Source organism: Malaclemys terrapin, chromosome 13 (assembly GCF_027887155.1).
Source record: "Malaclemys terrapin pileata isolate rMalTer1 chromosome 13, rMalTer1.hap1, whole genome shotgun sequence".
Lineage (NCBI taxonomy): Eukaryota > Metazoa > Chordata > Testudines > Emydidae > Malaclemys > Malaclemys terrapin.
In genome coordinates, this window is record NC_071517.1 from 25,862,587 (window position 1) to 25,878,267 (window position 15,681).

At 41.5% G+C, this 15,681-nt stretch overlaps 1 protein-coding gene across 8 annotated transcripts in view; it reads right to left on the minus strand.

Moving 5' to 3' along the window:
• MAP2K4 (mitogen-activated protein kinase kinase 4) overlaps positions 1–15,681 on the minus strand; it is a 168,962-nt gene that overhangs the window by 65,278 nt on the left and 88,003 nt on the right. For 5 of the 8 annotated variants that reach the window (XM_054047059.1, XM_054047060.1, XM_054047058.1 and 2 more), the window contains one exon: positions 7,131–7,226. The exons of 2 other annotated variants lie outside the window; for them this stretch is intronic. In XM_054047059.1, coding sequence (XP_053903034.1) covers positions 7,131–7,226 — 96 coding nt within the window. The remainder of the gene's footprint in view (positions 1–7,130; positions 7,227–15,681) is intronic. One more of the 8 variants, XM_054047061.1, reaches the window with a different exon arrangement.

Sequence of the window (15,681 nt, forward strand, 5' to 3'; positions counted from 1 at the left end):
CAGTGGAAAGGTAATTTAGGACTTGTCTAATGCAGGGACCTCTACACCAGTGTAGCTGCACACAAGTGCATACCCCTGAGTAGATGCATTGCACTTGTGTAATATGGGAGTGCACTGGTGTGAAACCAGGATAAGTGCAAACCCCATTTAATTCCAGGTCAGTGCATCTACAATAGGGTATGTTCTATTATAGCTATATCAGTGCAAAAAGCCCTAATGTGGACAAGCACTTACAGCCAGCATCCTTAAAGTCTGCCCTACAAAGCCAACACAGTGAATTCAGAATTAAAATAACAAGAGTAACTCTAGAGAGCAATGTGAAGGTCAGATGAGAAGGTCAGAAGTAGTTAATGCCAGATTCCAGCTTCACTGCTAGAGGCTGGATTTCAATCACTTGTGTTTAGTGATATATAAGAATCTTTATAGACTTTTTAGGTCATAATATGTCAGCTTTCTCTTCCCCTATCCATTTCTGCTTTCTGAGGAGGCAATCAACGTGTATCAGGCCAGGAATGTGGGTAAAAAGCCATTTCCATGCTGGGCATATAACCCTCATAAGATCAAGCTGAATCCCAGGGATGCCCCAAGATGGACTTCGGGGGGTGGGGGAAAGAGATTTATTAGTACTATCACTTTTAATACCCACACACAAGGGGTTAGCTTAATATTCTCAGCCTCAAATAATTATGGATGGGATTTTTAAAGGAGTCCAGGGTTTTTTGGAGTTGAGTTCCCATTGAATTCACTGGAATTTGGGCTTCTAACTCCCTTTAGTGCCTTTGAAAATCCCGGTCTAGAATGTTAATCCAAAACTATCAGAGGCTTGGGAGTCCCATGGGCCTTGAACAGATAAGACAGCTAGTGCTATATGGATCACTGCATTTGTAAGATGCCAATTTATAGACCTTTCTCCAAATGGTTACTTTGCTTTGTCACAGCATTTATATTCCAGGGATTAGGAACACCAAGCAAGGCATTTATTCTTCGCAACAGTTGCCCTTTGACAGAAGGAAAAAATGTTCATGGATCCAGCTTGGCATTAGCCACAAGGACTGCTGGAACCAGGCACCACTGTTCAGGGCCAAGGACAGTGTCACACAAATTCAGAACATGAAGTTTGCTAATTGCTAGCTTGGTGAGCTAGATCCACACAGGAAGCTTGGCAAGTCTAATAAGCCTACAAGATTCCAAAACTCTACTGAAAAATAACCATAAACACTAGGGTCATCAATTAATCGCAGTTAACTCACGCAATTAACTAAAAAAAATTAATTGTGATTAATCACTGTTTTAATTGCACTGCTAAACAATAATAGAATACCAATTGAAATGTATTAAATATTTTTGGATATTTGTCTATATTTTCAAATATATTGATTTCAATTACAACACAGAATACAAAGTATGCAGTGCTCACTTTATATTATTATTATAACAAATATCTGCACTGTAAAAATGATAAAAAGAGATGGTATTTTTCAGTTTACCTCATACAAGTACTGTAGTGCAATCTCTTTATCGTGAAAGTACAATTTACAAATGTAGATTATTTTTTGTTACATAACTGCACTCAAAAACAAAACGATGTAAAACCTTAGAGCCTAAAAGTCCACTCAGTCCTACTTCTTCTTTTCAGTCAATCGCTAAGACAAACAAATTTGTTCACATTTACGGGAGATAATGCCGCCCGCTTCTTATTTATAATGTCACCTGAAAGTGAGAACAGGCATTCATATGGCATTTTTGTAGCCAGCATTACAAGGTATTTACGTGCCACATAAAGTAAACATTCATATGCCTCTTCATGCTTCGGACACCATTCCAGAGAACATGTTTCTATGCTGATGATGTTCATTAAACAAAAAATGCGTTAATTAAATTTGTGACTCAACTTCTTGGGGGAGAATTGTATGTCTCCTGCTCTGTGTTTTACCCACATTCTGCCATATATTTCATGTTATGGCAATCTCGGATGATGACCTAGCACATGTTGTTCATTTTAAGTAAACTTTCACTGTAGATTTGACAAAACGCAAAGAAGGTACCAATGTGAGATTTCTAAAGATAACTACAGCACTCAACCCAAGGTTTAAGCATCTAAAATGCCTTCCAAAATCTGAGAGGGACAAGGTCTGGAGCATGCTTTCAGAAGTCTTTAAAGAGCAACGGTTCAATGCTGAAACTACAGAACCCAAACCACCAAAAAAGAAAATCAACCTTCTGCTGGTGACATCTGACTCAGATAATGAAAATGAACATGTCAGTCCAAACTGCTTTGGATCGTTATCGAGCAGAACCCGTCATCAGCATGGACGCATGTCCCCTGGAATGGTGGTTGAAGCATGAAGGGCCATATGAATCTTTAGCGCATCTGGCACATAAATATCTTGTTATACTGGCTACAACAGTGATGTGGATGCCTGTTCTCACTTTTAGGTGACATAAACAAAAAGCAGGCAGCATTATCTCCTGCAAAGGTAAACAAACTTGTTTGTCTGAGCGACTGGTTGAACAAGAAGTAGGACTGAGTTTCATATTGTTTTATTTTTGAATGTGTTTTTTTTTTTTTTTTCATAATTCTACATTTGTAAGTTCAACATTCATGATAAAGAGATTGCATGCACTACAATACTTGTATTAGGTGAACTGAAATACTATTTCTTTTGCTTCTTTTTTACAGAGCAAATATTTGTAACCAAAAATAAAGTTAGCACTGTACACTTTGTATTCTGTTTTATAACTGAAATCAATATATTTGAAAATGTGCAAAACATCCAAAAATATTTAAATAAATGGTATTCTATTACGGTTTAACTGCATGATTAATCACACGATTAATTTTTTTAAATCATGTTATTAATCGTGATTATTTTTTTAATCACTTGACAGTCCTAATAAAACTATGTACATGTTTTTGGACAGGCATAAATTCATTGTATTGCAGTAATTAAACTCTACCATTAGTATCTTAGCAGTAGGAATGTTGAAACTTTTAAAAACAAGCATTTCTTTGGCATTGGCAAGAAGTCCTATGAGGGGTAAGCAGAGAGGTGGAGGGGTAATTTCAGGCAAACCTGAAGATTATGTGACAGCACTAAGGCCCTACATAATGGAGCAAGGCCAGGCCAAAAAGGTGGCATACACAAGTATGTGAATCTTCAGTGAGCTCCTTTCTGTTGCTGTGGGTATCAGAGCAAAGAAACCTAAAAGGGAAGGGATGAAATGTTGTGGTGGGAGCATATAACTGGCAAGAAATGTTAGCAACAACAACAAGGGGTTCTACAAATATGTCAGCAGAAAAGAAAGACCAAGGATGATGCTCAATGGAGAAGGTGAGCTGGTAATGGAAGATGATTGAAAAGCAGAGCTGCCCAATGCCTAATTTGCTTCAATCTTCTCAAAAAAATAACATGTGACCAGACAACAAGTGAAGTTCCTATAGACAATAAAAGGGAAGGGATGCAGACCAGGGTAAGTAAAAAATGTGTCAGAGATATTCTGACTAATCTGAATGAATTCAAGTCAGCGGGGCCTGATGCTATTCCCCCCAAGGTGCTGATGGTATTAACTGAAGAAATCTTGGAGCCACTGGCAATAATATTTGCTCACTTGTGGATGACAGGAGAGGTCCCGGAAGACTGTAGAAGAGCTAACGTGGTGCCCATCTTTAAAAAGGGGGGGAAAGGAGGACCCTGGGAACTATAGACCAGTCAGCTTGACCTCTACAGCTGTGAAGCTACTAGAGCGATGTATAAAATATTCAATTTGTGAATACCTGGGGAATGAAGGGGTGATCACTAGCAGCCAGCATAGATTTACTAAGAACCAGCTTGATTTCCTTCTTTGACAGGGTAACTGGTTTAGTAGATAGGCGGAATGCAGTAGACATAATATACCTGGACTTCAGCAAGGCTTTCGACACAGTCCCACATGAAATTCTGATAAGTAAGCTGGAGAAATGTGGGCTTCACAGAACTAATGTTAAATGGATACATAATTGGTTAAACAACTGCAAACAAAGAGTAACTATTAATGGAATCATCAAATTGGAGGGAGGTCTCAAATGGGGTTCCACAGGGATCTGTTCTGGGTCCTGTGTTTTTTAACATCTTTACTAATGACCTGGATGTAGAAATAGAGAGCATATTGATCAAATTTGTAGATGACACAAAGCTGAGGGCCAAGGGGGTTGCAAACACTTTGGAGGATAGAGCTAATATTCAAAGGGATCTTGATAAATTGGAGAACTGGGCTATAGACAAGAAAATGAAATTCAACAAAAACAAATGTAAGGTGTTACACTTAGGGAAGAAAAATCAGTTGGACAAATACAGAATGAGTGATAACTGGCTTGGCAGGAGCTCTGCTGAGAAGGATCTGGGTGTTGTGGTGGATCACAACCTCAACATGGATCAGCAATGTAATACTGCTGCAAAAAAAGGAAATACAATTTTAGGTTGCATTAGCAAAGGCATCGCATGCAAGTCACGGGAGGTGACAGTACAGCTCTACTCATCACTGGTTAGGCCTCAGCTGGAGTACTGTGTCCAGCTTTGGTCACCAATGTATAGAAAGGATATAGAGACACTGGGAAGGATGCAGAGGTGAGTGCCAACGATGATCAAAGGGATGGAATGCAAGCCATATGAGCAAAGGCTGAAGGAATTCGGTATGTTTAGTTTGGAAAAGAGGAGATTAAGGGGGCACATGATAGTGCTCTTCAAATACTTGAAAAGCTGCCATTAAAAAGTAGAAAAGTTGTTCTCTCTTACCACAGAGGGTAGGACAAGAGGCAATGGGTTCAAACTACAGCATGGCAGATTTAGATTAAATCTCAGGAAAAACTTCCTAACTGTAAGAACAGTAGGACAATGGAACAGACTGCCTAGGGAGGTCATGGAAGCTCCTTCACTGGAAGTTTTCAAAAGGAGGCTGGATAGCCAACCATCTTGGATGGTTTAGACACAACAAATCCTGCATCTTGGCGGGGGTGCGACTAGATTAGACGTTCTCAAACTGGGGGGCACGGAAAGTATTCTGCGGAACCGGAAGAAGCTTTAAGGGGAAAGAAAAAACTTGCTGCACACATTCAGAGCAGAGCAGCTGGAGAGCTATGCCTGCTGGCTGGATGCCCAGCACTGATGGCAGTGCCACCTCCAGCAGCAACACAAAAGCGAGAGTGGTATGGAGGCAGCACTGCTTTCAGAGCTGGGTGTCCAGCCAGCAGCTGCTGATCTCCGGCCGCCCAGCTCTGAAGGCAGCACTGCTGTCAACAGCAGCAGAGAAATAAGGGTGGCAATACCATACCATGCCGCCCTTACTTCTGCACTGCTGCTGGTGGCATCGTTGCCTTCAGAGAGGGGCACCCGCTAGCAGCCACCACCCACCGCTCTGCCTTCAGAGTTGGGTGGCCGGAGAGCGGCAGCTACTGGTTGGGTGCCTATGGGGAGGCATAAACTACTACAGACACAAAGAAGGGCGGCGCGATCAAATAACTTTGCAAACCACTGGACTAGATGACTCTTGCCGATCCTTCTAACCCTATGGTTCTATGATTTTATAAGACTGTGCTTCATGATTTTAAAGAGCTTGACAGATAAATTATGTCTCACAAATTGGTCTAATGCAGGATTTCTGAAGGAAGTCACTAACTGCACAGAGGTTAGTAGAAATACACACATTCTACTTCTCCGCAAGCCTGGTAAAAAGATGCTGTTCACAATGGCATTTCAGAAGCCAATTTGTGGACAATGTGCTGATAAGCCAAATTAGTGACCAAAAGTAAACTCAAAGCACCAGCACTGTTCACACTTCTTAAGTAAAAGCAGGTTTATGATTCTGGCTGATCAGTTTGCACTGAGTCCATTAGCTAGTGTGGCATTTCTATAGGCTTTCTGTTTAAATGTAGCTTTCTTTGCTGAGCAATCTGTACACCCTGGAGGCTAACTAACATTAATAAAACAGTAGCCATGTTTTGTATTTCATGGCAGGGGAAAACCTCCAGTAGCAATCCTGCAGAGTTATTTCAAGTGGCCTGAAAATGTCAATTCCCTAGTGAGGTTTAAACAGAGTCCTGAGAACAATATCTTCCTTACACTGAGCAAGCCAACAAGTTAATAGGGATTTTTGCCCCAGGCAGAGGTCACAGAATGTAGTGGTTTTGCTTCTACTTGCTCATTTGTAAGTCTTTCTGCTATTTATTCTCACATTCTATTTGATGCCATGTGTCTAGAACCAATCACTATCTATGAAGAGATTCATCAAAAGCTTTAAAAGAAGGAATTAATTCCATTCAGCATCCCTCAGTCAGTAAAACTCAAAGCAAAAAAAACAAAGGCCAGGTCCCTCACTTTCATCTTGAAGAAATGGCAGAAGCTCAACTGAGGCTTGTTTTGGCTTTCTATACTCCACCAACATTATTCAAAGTACAGATCTCAGCAATGCATGGAAAACTGTACAGAATGTATCTGCAGCTCTTGCAGTTCAATCCAACACCCATTCAAATCCACAAAAAGACTCCCACTGACTTAAATGAGGCTTGAATCGGGCCTTCAGAAGCTCCAACATTTTGTTTGGAGTTTATTTGATTAACTAGATAGATTCTTCCCTCAGTTTACACCGGTGTAACTCAGATTCCGAATTACCATCTCCAAGACAATTGAGTCCTCCTGATTCACAGTGGCGTAACTCACACTAGAATCTGGCCTTATGTATAGATCCCCAGAACACCAAACTCATTTTTGTTTGGAGTGAAACATGCAGCCAGACAGTAACACACTTGCCCAGTCTACAAAGGATTCACCATCTAGACTGGTGTTGGATTAAAGCATTTTAGAGTAATATGAAAATGTTAGAGCTAGCTAATTTAATAACCCTTCCTCCTGAGCCACTGCCAGCTATCAGTGAGGGAACAGAAAACAGAGACATAACACATCATTAAGAATCAACATAAGAATAAGGAGAATAAATATATATATTTAAAAAATGATACTGAAATGTGATAATATCATTACATAGAAATAACTCATGGAATGGCATGGTATTGCTGAGACAAATTTCAATACTTTATAGATGCCATTTTTGCTGACATGGAAAATATTTGACAATGGCTAACAGACAGTTAAGCTTACTGTAGCCTGCTGGAAAGTTTCTGGATGAGGTCCGCTTCTCTCCTTTTGAAAGTGAACGGGACAATGTGATTACTACCCAGTGTTGCTTGTGTATCACTTCAGCCAGGAAAAGAGTTGTGAAAATGACAGGAAAACATGGTGCTGTTATCACATGACACAATAACGTAAAACATATACTCATCTAGACATACTGCCTTTGGCATGGCTAGCATAAGAAATTAGTGCATGTTATATTTTTCTTCCCCATTAAGCCTAACTAATGCACTTCTCTTCAAATGGAGCAAAGCAGTTCTTGCATTTGAAGATCTTTGAGCTGCACTGTTACTGTTAATGCATTATATTGTATGCCTTTTATTTTCTTAAAACAATGGAAATATTATTTTCAGTTGTAATGTTAAAAACACCAATCATTGGAATCAATTTTACTAACAAAATAACTGAATATTAATAACACTCAGACTGCATAGATTCACCACATTGATCACCATCACATAGCTTCCTCTTGGCTCTGATAAAGGAGAATTTCTTACCACAAAACTAGTGTGTCTTGGATCCACCAATCTAGGAGTGGTGGCCATTCCCATTTAGACCTGTCAGTCAAGGTGAATCAGCCCATCCACTACTGAATACTTTTTTATGCCTTGGGCACACTATATCCTTCCCTTTTATTTCCAGATAGATCTCTGCAGCTAACAGAAGAGCTCAAGGCTAACTATTACTGTACACTGTGTGATCAGGCTCTAGATTAGAGCCTCTCACAAGCATTCCAGGTAAGAAATTTCCCTTTCCCATGACTAGGATCCACTCTTTCAGCATTGATGGGTTCTGGGTTGTACCCCTTACTAAGGGCTATGGGGAGGACAGACAGAAAATGATCACTCAAATACCCGTACATACAAATAAAGCAATGACCAACAACGTTCAGAAACAAATGCATGCCTTTGCTCAGCTCATCATCTGCAAACGCCCTAAAACTAAATTTATCTGTTACAATTGCTCTTAAAGCCATTTTGCTAACGTAGCCCTTGTGACTTTTCTTACACTCTTAACAAAAAAGGTTCTTTCAGGGACTCAAGCTAAGTGCTACGGAACCTAAAAGCTCTAGGTTGCATTGGTTTCTCCGTTTGAGCAGGGTGTAGAAGAAGTTTAGGTAATGACACTTCTTGGCTAATTCTGAAATTCAGTGCAACTTTGGAGGAAAACATGATCCTGAAAGTAACACATTGGTATCTGCTGCAGAAGAGGATAGGTCTGAAGCAAGGGAATCATCCAGCTAGGAGAGAAAAGGGGGATTGCCTATCCAGAAGGCTGCATTTATCACAACTACTTCAGTGACCACAAGAGAGACCATAGCAAGACTAACTGAAAGATCCTAGTACAACACCAAACATGACATGTATTTTGAAGGCAACCCTCAAATATGTCATGGGATTGAGGAGGTGACTGACCATCAAATGTATCAATGCTCTATAGTCCCCTAAGTCTAGTACTATTGTGACAGACTTTAAATGTTGGGTCCATTTAAAATGGTTGTGTCTGCCCTGACTATTTCAGATCTACGAAGTACTTTGGCTAAACAGCTAAGGAAGCTCTCCTGAAGCAAGGCCAACAGCTACCAGAGAATCATTTTATCTTCTTTAATCTACAGGGAAGTGAAAGTTATGATAAAAAGGGAGAAATGCATGTTTGGAACATCAAAGAGAATGCATATGCCCACTGGATTACACAGGAGCCCACATCCTCCTGGAAGATGGCGATCACCCGTAACCAAGCTGTCCTAATCTGGTAATCAGAAGCTATTTTGGTGGACTTTACTCATCTCTAATTGATTGTGTCTGCTTGCCAGCCAAGGTATCACTGAGACCAAGCATGAAGGAGAAATGGTCTGTCCAGCTCTACTCCAAATATTCTAGGTGTTCCACAAAGGAGGGAATCAGACCTAGCTCAAGGAAAGAACTTCCCAGGACTGCCATTAATTCACGAGATCCATTGGAATTCTGACTGGGACATCTGACTCTCCTTTGCTTTGAGGCCTCCCAACATGCAGAGCCTTGATGATGGGGCACAATTCCACCCATCTGAGATTCACAACAGAGGGCTGTAGTCACCTAATCACAATACATAAGGAATCTAATTAATTTTAGTCCCGTTCCGAAGTCTATTTCTCCAATGAGTGGAGTGGCTAGAATAATTTAATCATGCAGGCCAAAAAACAAACTCATCCAATTACACAAAAGCTTGATGCAGAGCATGCAGTGTTACTATGGCAGAATAGCTCCTCTGCATGGGATCTTCTTGATGGATTCTGATACCACTGCAGATTTTTCTGATGCAGCTCATCCATTCAGCCCAGATTATTTCAATTTCCCACACTATAAGGTGAAAAGATAACATCAGCAAAGAGGAAAAAAATCTGACAATGGTGGCATGGAAGGGTGAGCCACGGTTCTTTGAATTTGCATCTTTTCCTCTTTTTGTTGTCCATTTCATGGTGCTTGGCAAAAGACAAAGGCGTGATTTCAGAGGAAATGACTGTCAGTTTTGAACCAGTGGACCAGAGGGTTCAAAACAGCTCTGAGTAACCAAACAAAAATATAAACTGCTGCTCATATGACAACGAGATGACTTTAATACTTAAAGAACAAAGTACTTGGTTTCTGTTTTGATTAAATTCAGAAGGAGTCTGAATATCAGACTGTGAATGACAAACTTTAATTGTTAGAAAAGTTAACAGAGCAAAAAATTTACTTGGGTTTTGGGAGGCGGGGTCAGACCAAAGGTCCATCTATCCCAGTAGCCTGTCTTCCGACAGTGGCCAATACCAGGTGCTTCAGAGGGAATGAACAGAACAGATAATTATCATCTCCTGTGATCCATCCCCTGTCGCCCATTCCCAGCTTCTGGCTAACAGAGGCTAGGGACACCGTCCCTGCCCATCCTGGCTAATAGCCATTGATGGACCTATCCTCCATGAATTTATCTAGTTCTTTTTTGAACCCTGTTATAGTCTTGGTCTTCACAACATCCTCTGGCAAAGAGCTCCACAGGTTGACTATGCATTTTGTGAAGAAATACTTCCTTTTGTTTGTTTTAAACCTGCTGCCTATTATTTTCATTTGGTGATCCCTAGTTCTTGTGTTATGTGAAGGAGTAAATAACACTTCCTTATTTAATTTCTCCACACCAGTCATTATTTTATAGATCTCTATCATATCCCCTTTTAGTCATCTCTTTTCCAAGCTGAAAAGTCCCAGTCTTATTAATCTCTCCTCATATGGAAGCTGTTCCATGCCCCTATCATTTTTGTTGTCTTTTTCTGAACCTTTTCCAATTCCAATATATCTTTTTTGAGAGGGGGCGACCGCATCTGTAGGCGGAATTCAAGATGTGGGCATACCATGGATTTATATAGAGGCAATATGATACTTTCTGTCTTATTATTTATCCCTTTCTTAATGATTCCCAACATTCTATTAGCTTTTTTGACTGCCACTGTGCATTGAGTTGATATTTTCAGAGAACTATCCACAATGACTCCAAGCTCCCTTTTTTGAGTGGTAACAGCTAATTTAGATCCCATCATTTTATATGTGTAGTTGGGATTATGTTTTCCAATGTGCATTACTTTACATTTATCAACACTGAATTTTATCTGCCATTTTGTTTCCCAGTCACCCAGTTTTGTGAGATCCCTTTGTAACTCTTCACAGTCTGTTTTGGATTTAACTATCTTGAGTATTTTTGTATCATCTGCAAATTTTGCCACCTCATGGTTTACTCCTTTTTTCAGATCATGATTCACTAGCCTTCATATCTGGAGTCCTGGGTATAAGACCATCTTAAATCACAAATATGACGACTCTGGGGGCTTCTATGTAATCCCTCTCAGACATTTCTCCATGTCACAAAAACAGCAAAAAATGAATCAAGTGAGGCCTAGCAATAATAGGCAGAGAGTACACCTGGTCAAAAACAAAGTGCACAGCTAGTACTGTATACGCACCTAAGACTAACCAATGCTAGTACTGTGTTACTTTTTAAACATCACTATTCACCCAATATTTGTTAATAGAAAAGAAAGAACATAGACCCATCCACTCTTTTACACTGAAATATTGATACAGACTTTGACAAAGTAGGAGCCACTGGCTTCAGAGTAGGCACATAGTCCTTGAACATAAAAAGACCAACACTTCTGAAAGTGGATGCTCCAGACTCTTACTGGCTGTTCCTAACAGTATCGGCAATGAAGGCTCAAAGAGAAAAATGCCTCATATTTTCTCTGCTAGGTGTGAAGCATCACTTTTAGAATGACTTGTAGCAGCTTCCCAACTTCAAAAAAGTTGAATACACTTAAAATATACTGTCATTAAATAAAGTGGATTAAAATTTTATTTAAATAACAAAATGTAGAGAGAGCTATGTTCAGACATTATATATTTTCTCTCTAATCTTTCAGTTATAGTGATCTTCGGTGTCACTGCAGCACCAATAGATGAAATATACAGAAAGGAGTGAGAGTTTGTATTTGCGCCTGTCCCAAGAGATCTGCTTTCTGTGGTTCTGAGGGAAATTGGCACAGAAAATGGCAGCAGGAAATGGGAGAGGCATTACCGTTGAATGCATCTGTCCTTATCTACAGTAGATGTGGACTTCAATCTTACAGCTAGGTTGTAAAAACACCTTACAACAGAGATAATTTCTTCTTGTCCCTTCACAGCACCAAGCACACTGAGTGCGCAGAAAGTAACAAATAATCAGTAACAAGGCAGGAAGCTTCCCACAATCATAGGCGCTCACACAGCAGTTTTTCACGACAAAGAATGCATTGTGTGTCTACTGGCTGTCAGGGAAGGACTAATCTTGAAATGGCAGAAGGCACCCATTCACATCAGGTAACAGTAGTGTCACTGTGGTGTCCTGGATGCACATCAGGCAAATGTGATTTCTGTTTTGACTAGAAATACACACTTGGTAGCAGAAGGGAAAGCAGCAGGTGTTATTTACATGGAAGCTCTCTCTTAGAGCAAAATGTGTTCTCATGATAAAAGATTCACGATAGCAGAAGATGGGCTAAGGGGTGGAGGATTGAGCCTCTCTGCTAGGCTGGCTGTTACAGCACTGTTTAATGGATTTTTTTTTAAAGAAAGTAATGTATCTGACCAGTTTCACTATTCGCTCCTGACTACAACCCATGAATTACTGTATTTATGATTAATATCATTTTTTGACTGTTCTCCCCCAGGTTTTTTTGATGGAGATTTGCAAAAGTTAATGGGAGCAAAGATAGGCTAATGCTAAGTACTTTTACAAAGCTTGCCCTGTGTGCTTTTGCTAGCACATGGTCTTCACTGTAGTCCCATCCCATATAGTCATTTCCTCCATTTGTGCAGGTCTTTCACACAGCAAGAGACAAAGACAATTTAAAAAAAAAATCAGTAATCAGTGCTTGTATTATCACAAAAACAGGTAGGAGACACATGGACTGATGAAGAACCTGAAATTACTTGTAACTAATTTTTTAGTAAGTATCAAGTTGGGGGGTGTCCCTTTAAGAATCATGATAGAATGCTAAAAACAAAAGTGTATTTTCCTTTTAACTATATCTATGGTGGATTAGGAAAGAGCTTTAGTTACATTACATTCTGAAAACCCGACAACCTAATAAAGTTAGAGGGTTGTGACTACTGATCTAACCAGACTGTGTGCACTTTGTACACAAAGGCAAACAGAGGTGCAGCAAACAGATACATATTTTAAAAACGCCTTTAAAATCACAAATGTTTCAGTCCTTCTAAAGTCTTAAATTACACCTCTACCCCGATATAAGGAGGTCCTCGGGAGCCAAAAAATCTCACCGCCTTATAGGTGAGACCGCGTAATATTGGGTTCGGGCCGGCACACCGTGCCGGACTGGACCAGCTTCCCCGGCGGTGATTTAAAGGGTCTGGTGCTCCAGCTGCTGCAGGGAGCCGGCCCGGACCCTTTAAATCACCGCCGGAGCTCTGGCAGCGGTGCTCGGGCGGGTATTTAAAGGTCCCGGGGCTCCACACGAATTTGGATATAACGCAGTAAAGCAGTGGGTCTCGGGTGGCACTTTAAAGGGCCTGGGGCTCCCCCCTGCTTTACCGCGTTATATCCGAATTCGTGTTATATCGGGTCGCGTTTTATCAGGGTAGAGGTGTACCTTCAAATAAAAAAGCAAAGAAGTATCTCACATATGATGCACCAAGAACTCTATCTTTCAAAGTCCTTATGTGCTAGGCCAAGGTTTCCCTAACCATCCTATCATCCAAGAGGATGAAAGGAATAGACATTTCTCAGATAATCTCTATCATTATATTACACACACTGTGACAACAGAATCTCCCTCATTCAATCCCCCTTTTCAGGCACAAGTAATATTGAAAGCCATATTATTAGATAAGAGGAAAGAGTAAGCCACAGAGAGAGAAAGCAGGCACTAAAAGGGGGTATTATTGGTAATTTGCCTCTAAACAGACTTCTAAGAGAAGCATCACATGCCCAACTGTGGGCCATTTCAAGTAGTTCTGATGAAGGGGAGGTTGCACAGAAACAATTCCACCTCTCTCTACCCTCTTTCTTTTCATCATGTACTCCAACCATATTTATGCTGTTGGCCTACAAACTCACACTGAGTTCCCTTTGGAAATCTTCTGTCTAGCTAATCTATTCCAGGATTTCCCCATCAACATAGTATATAAATGCTCAATTTCTGTACACACATTGCATATATAGAGCATTATTTTACACAGAGGAAGCAATATGGTTTACTAGTCTTTAAACAACCTGCATGCCTCAAGAGAACTCTGTTAGGCCTGGTCTACACTACGATTTTAGGTCGAATTTAGCAGCGTTACCTCGATTTAAGCCTGGACCCATCCACACGACGAAGCCCTTTTTTTCGACTTAAAGGGCTCTTTAAATCGATTTCTTTACTCCACCTCCGATGTGGGGATTAGCGCTGAAATCGGCCTTGCTGGGTCGAATTTGGGGTAGTGTGGACGCAATTTGACGGTATTGGCCTCCGGGAGCTATCCCAGAGTGCTCCATAGTGACTGCTCTGGACAGCGCTCTCAACTCAGATGCACTGGCCAGGTGGACAGGAAAAGGCCTGCCAACTTTTGAATTTCATTTCCTGTTTGCCCAGCGTGGAGAGCATAGGTGACCACACAGAGCTCATCAGCACAGGTAACAATGATGGAGTCCCAGGATTGCAAAAGAGCTCCAGCACGGACCAAACAGGAGGTACGGGATCTGCTCGCCATATGGGGAGACGAATCCATGCTAGCTGAACTCCGTTGCAGTAAACGAAATGCCAAAACATTAGAAAAAGTCTCAAAGGGCATGAAGGACAAAGGTCATAACAGGGACGCACAGCAGTGCCGCGTGAAAATTAAGGAGATAAGGCAAGCCTACCACAAAACCAGAGAGGCAAACGGAAGGTCCGGGGCAAAGCCACAGACATGCCGATTCTACCCTGAGCTGCATGCCATGCTAGGGGGTGCAGCCACCACTACCCCAATCCTGTGCTTTGACTCCATCAATGGAGAATCACGCAACACGGAAGCAGGTTTTGGGGACGAGGAAGATGATGATGAAGAGATTGAAGAAGCTCACAGCAAGGAAGTGGAGAAACCAGTTTCCCCAACAGCCAGGATACGTATTTCACCCTGGACCTGGAGCCAGTAACCCCCGAACCCACCCAAGGCGTGCTCCCGGACCCTGAGGGCAGACAAGGTACATCTGGTGAGTGTACCTTTGTAAATATTACACATGGTTTAAAAGCAAGCGTGTTTAATGATTAATTTGCCCTGGCATTCGCGGCCAGTACAGCTACTGGAAAAGTCTGTTAACGTGTCTGGGGATGGAGCGGAAATCCTCCAGGGACATCTCCAGAAAGCTCTCCTGGATGTACTCCCAAAGCCTTTGCAAAAGGTTTCTGGGGAGGGCTGCCTCATTCCGTCCGCCATGGTAGGACACTTTACCACGCCAGGCCAGTAGCACGTAGTCCGGAATCATTGCATAACAAAGCATGGCAGCGTATGGTCCCGGTGTTTGCTGGCATTCAGGCAACATCCGTTCCTTATCTCTCTGTGTTATCCTGAGGAGAGTGATATCATTCATGGTCACCTGGTTGAAACAGAGTGCTTTTATTAAGCGGACATTCAGAGGTGCCTGCTCCTGCTCGGCCATTTGGCTGTGTGGCTGAACAGAAATGTTCCCCGCTGTTAGCCACGCGGTGGGGGGAGGGGTGAAGTGATCATCCCAGAGAATTGCATGTATGTGTGTATGTGTGTGGGGGGGGGTAATTTGGGTTTGTGCTGCACGCTAACCCGCACACCGCAGCCCCTCCTTTTAAACTGCCAACCCATTTTAAATGGCCAACCCAACGGCCGCTTGGTATGGGAAATGAGGGCGCTGCTGTTTGAAACCATTCCCACATGTTATGAAGGTTAAAGAAGCCAAAAGACTGTGGCTTACCATGGCTGCCTGCAAGCCGAATTCTGTTGCCTGGCACTGCGTGAGT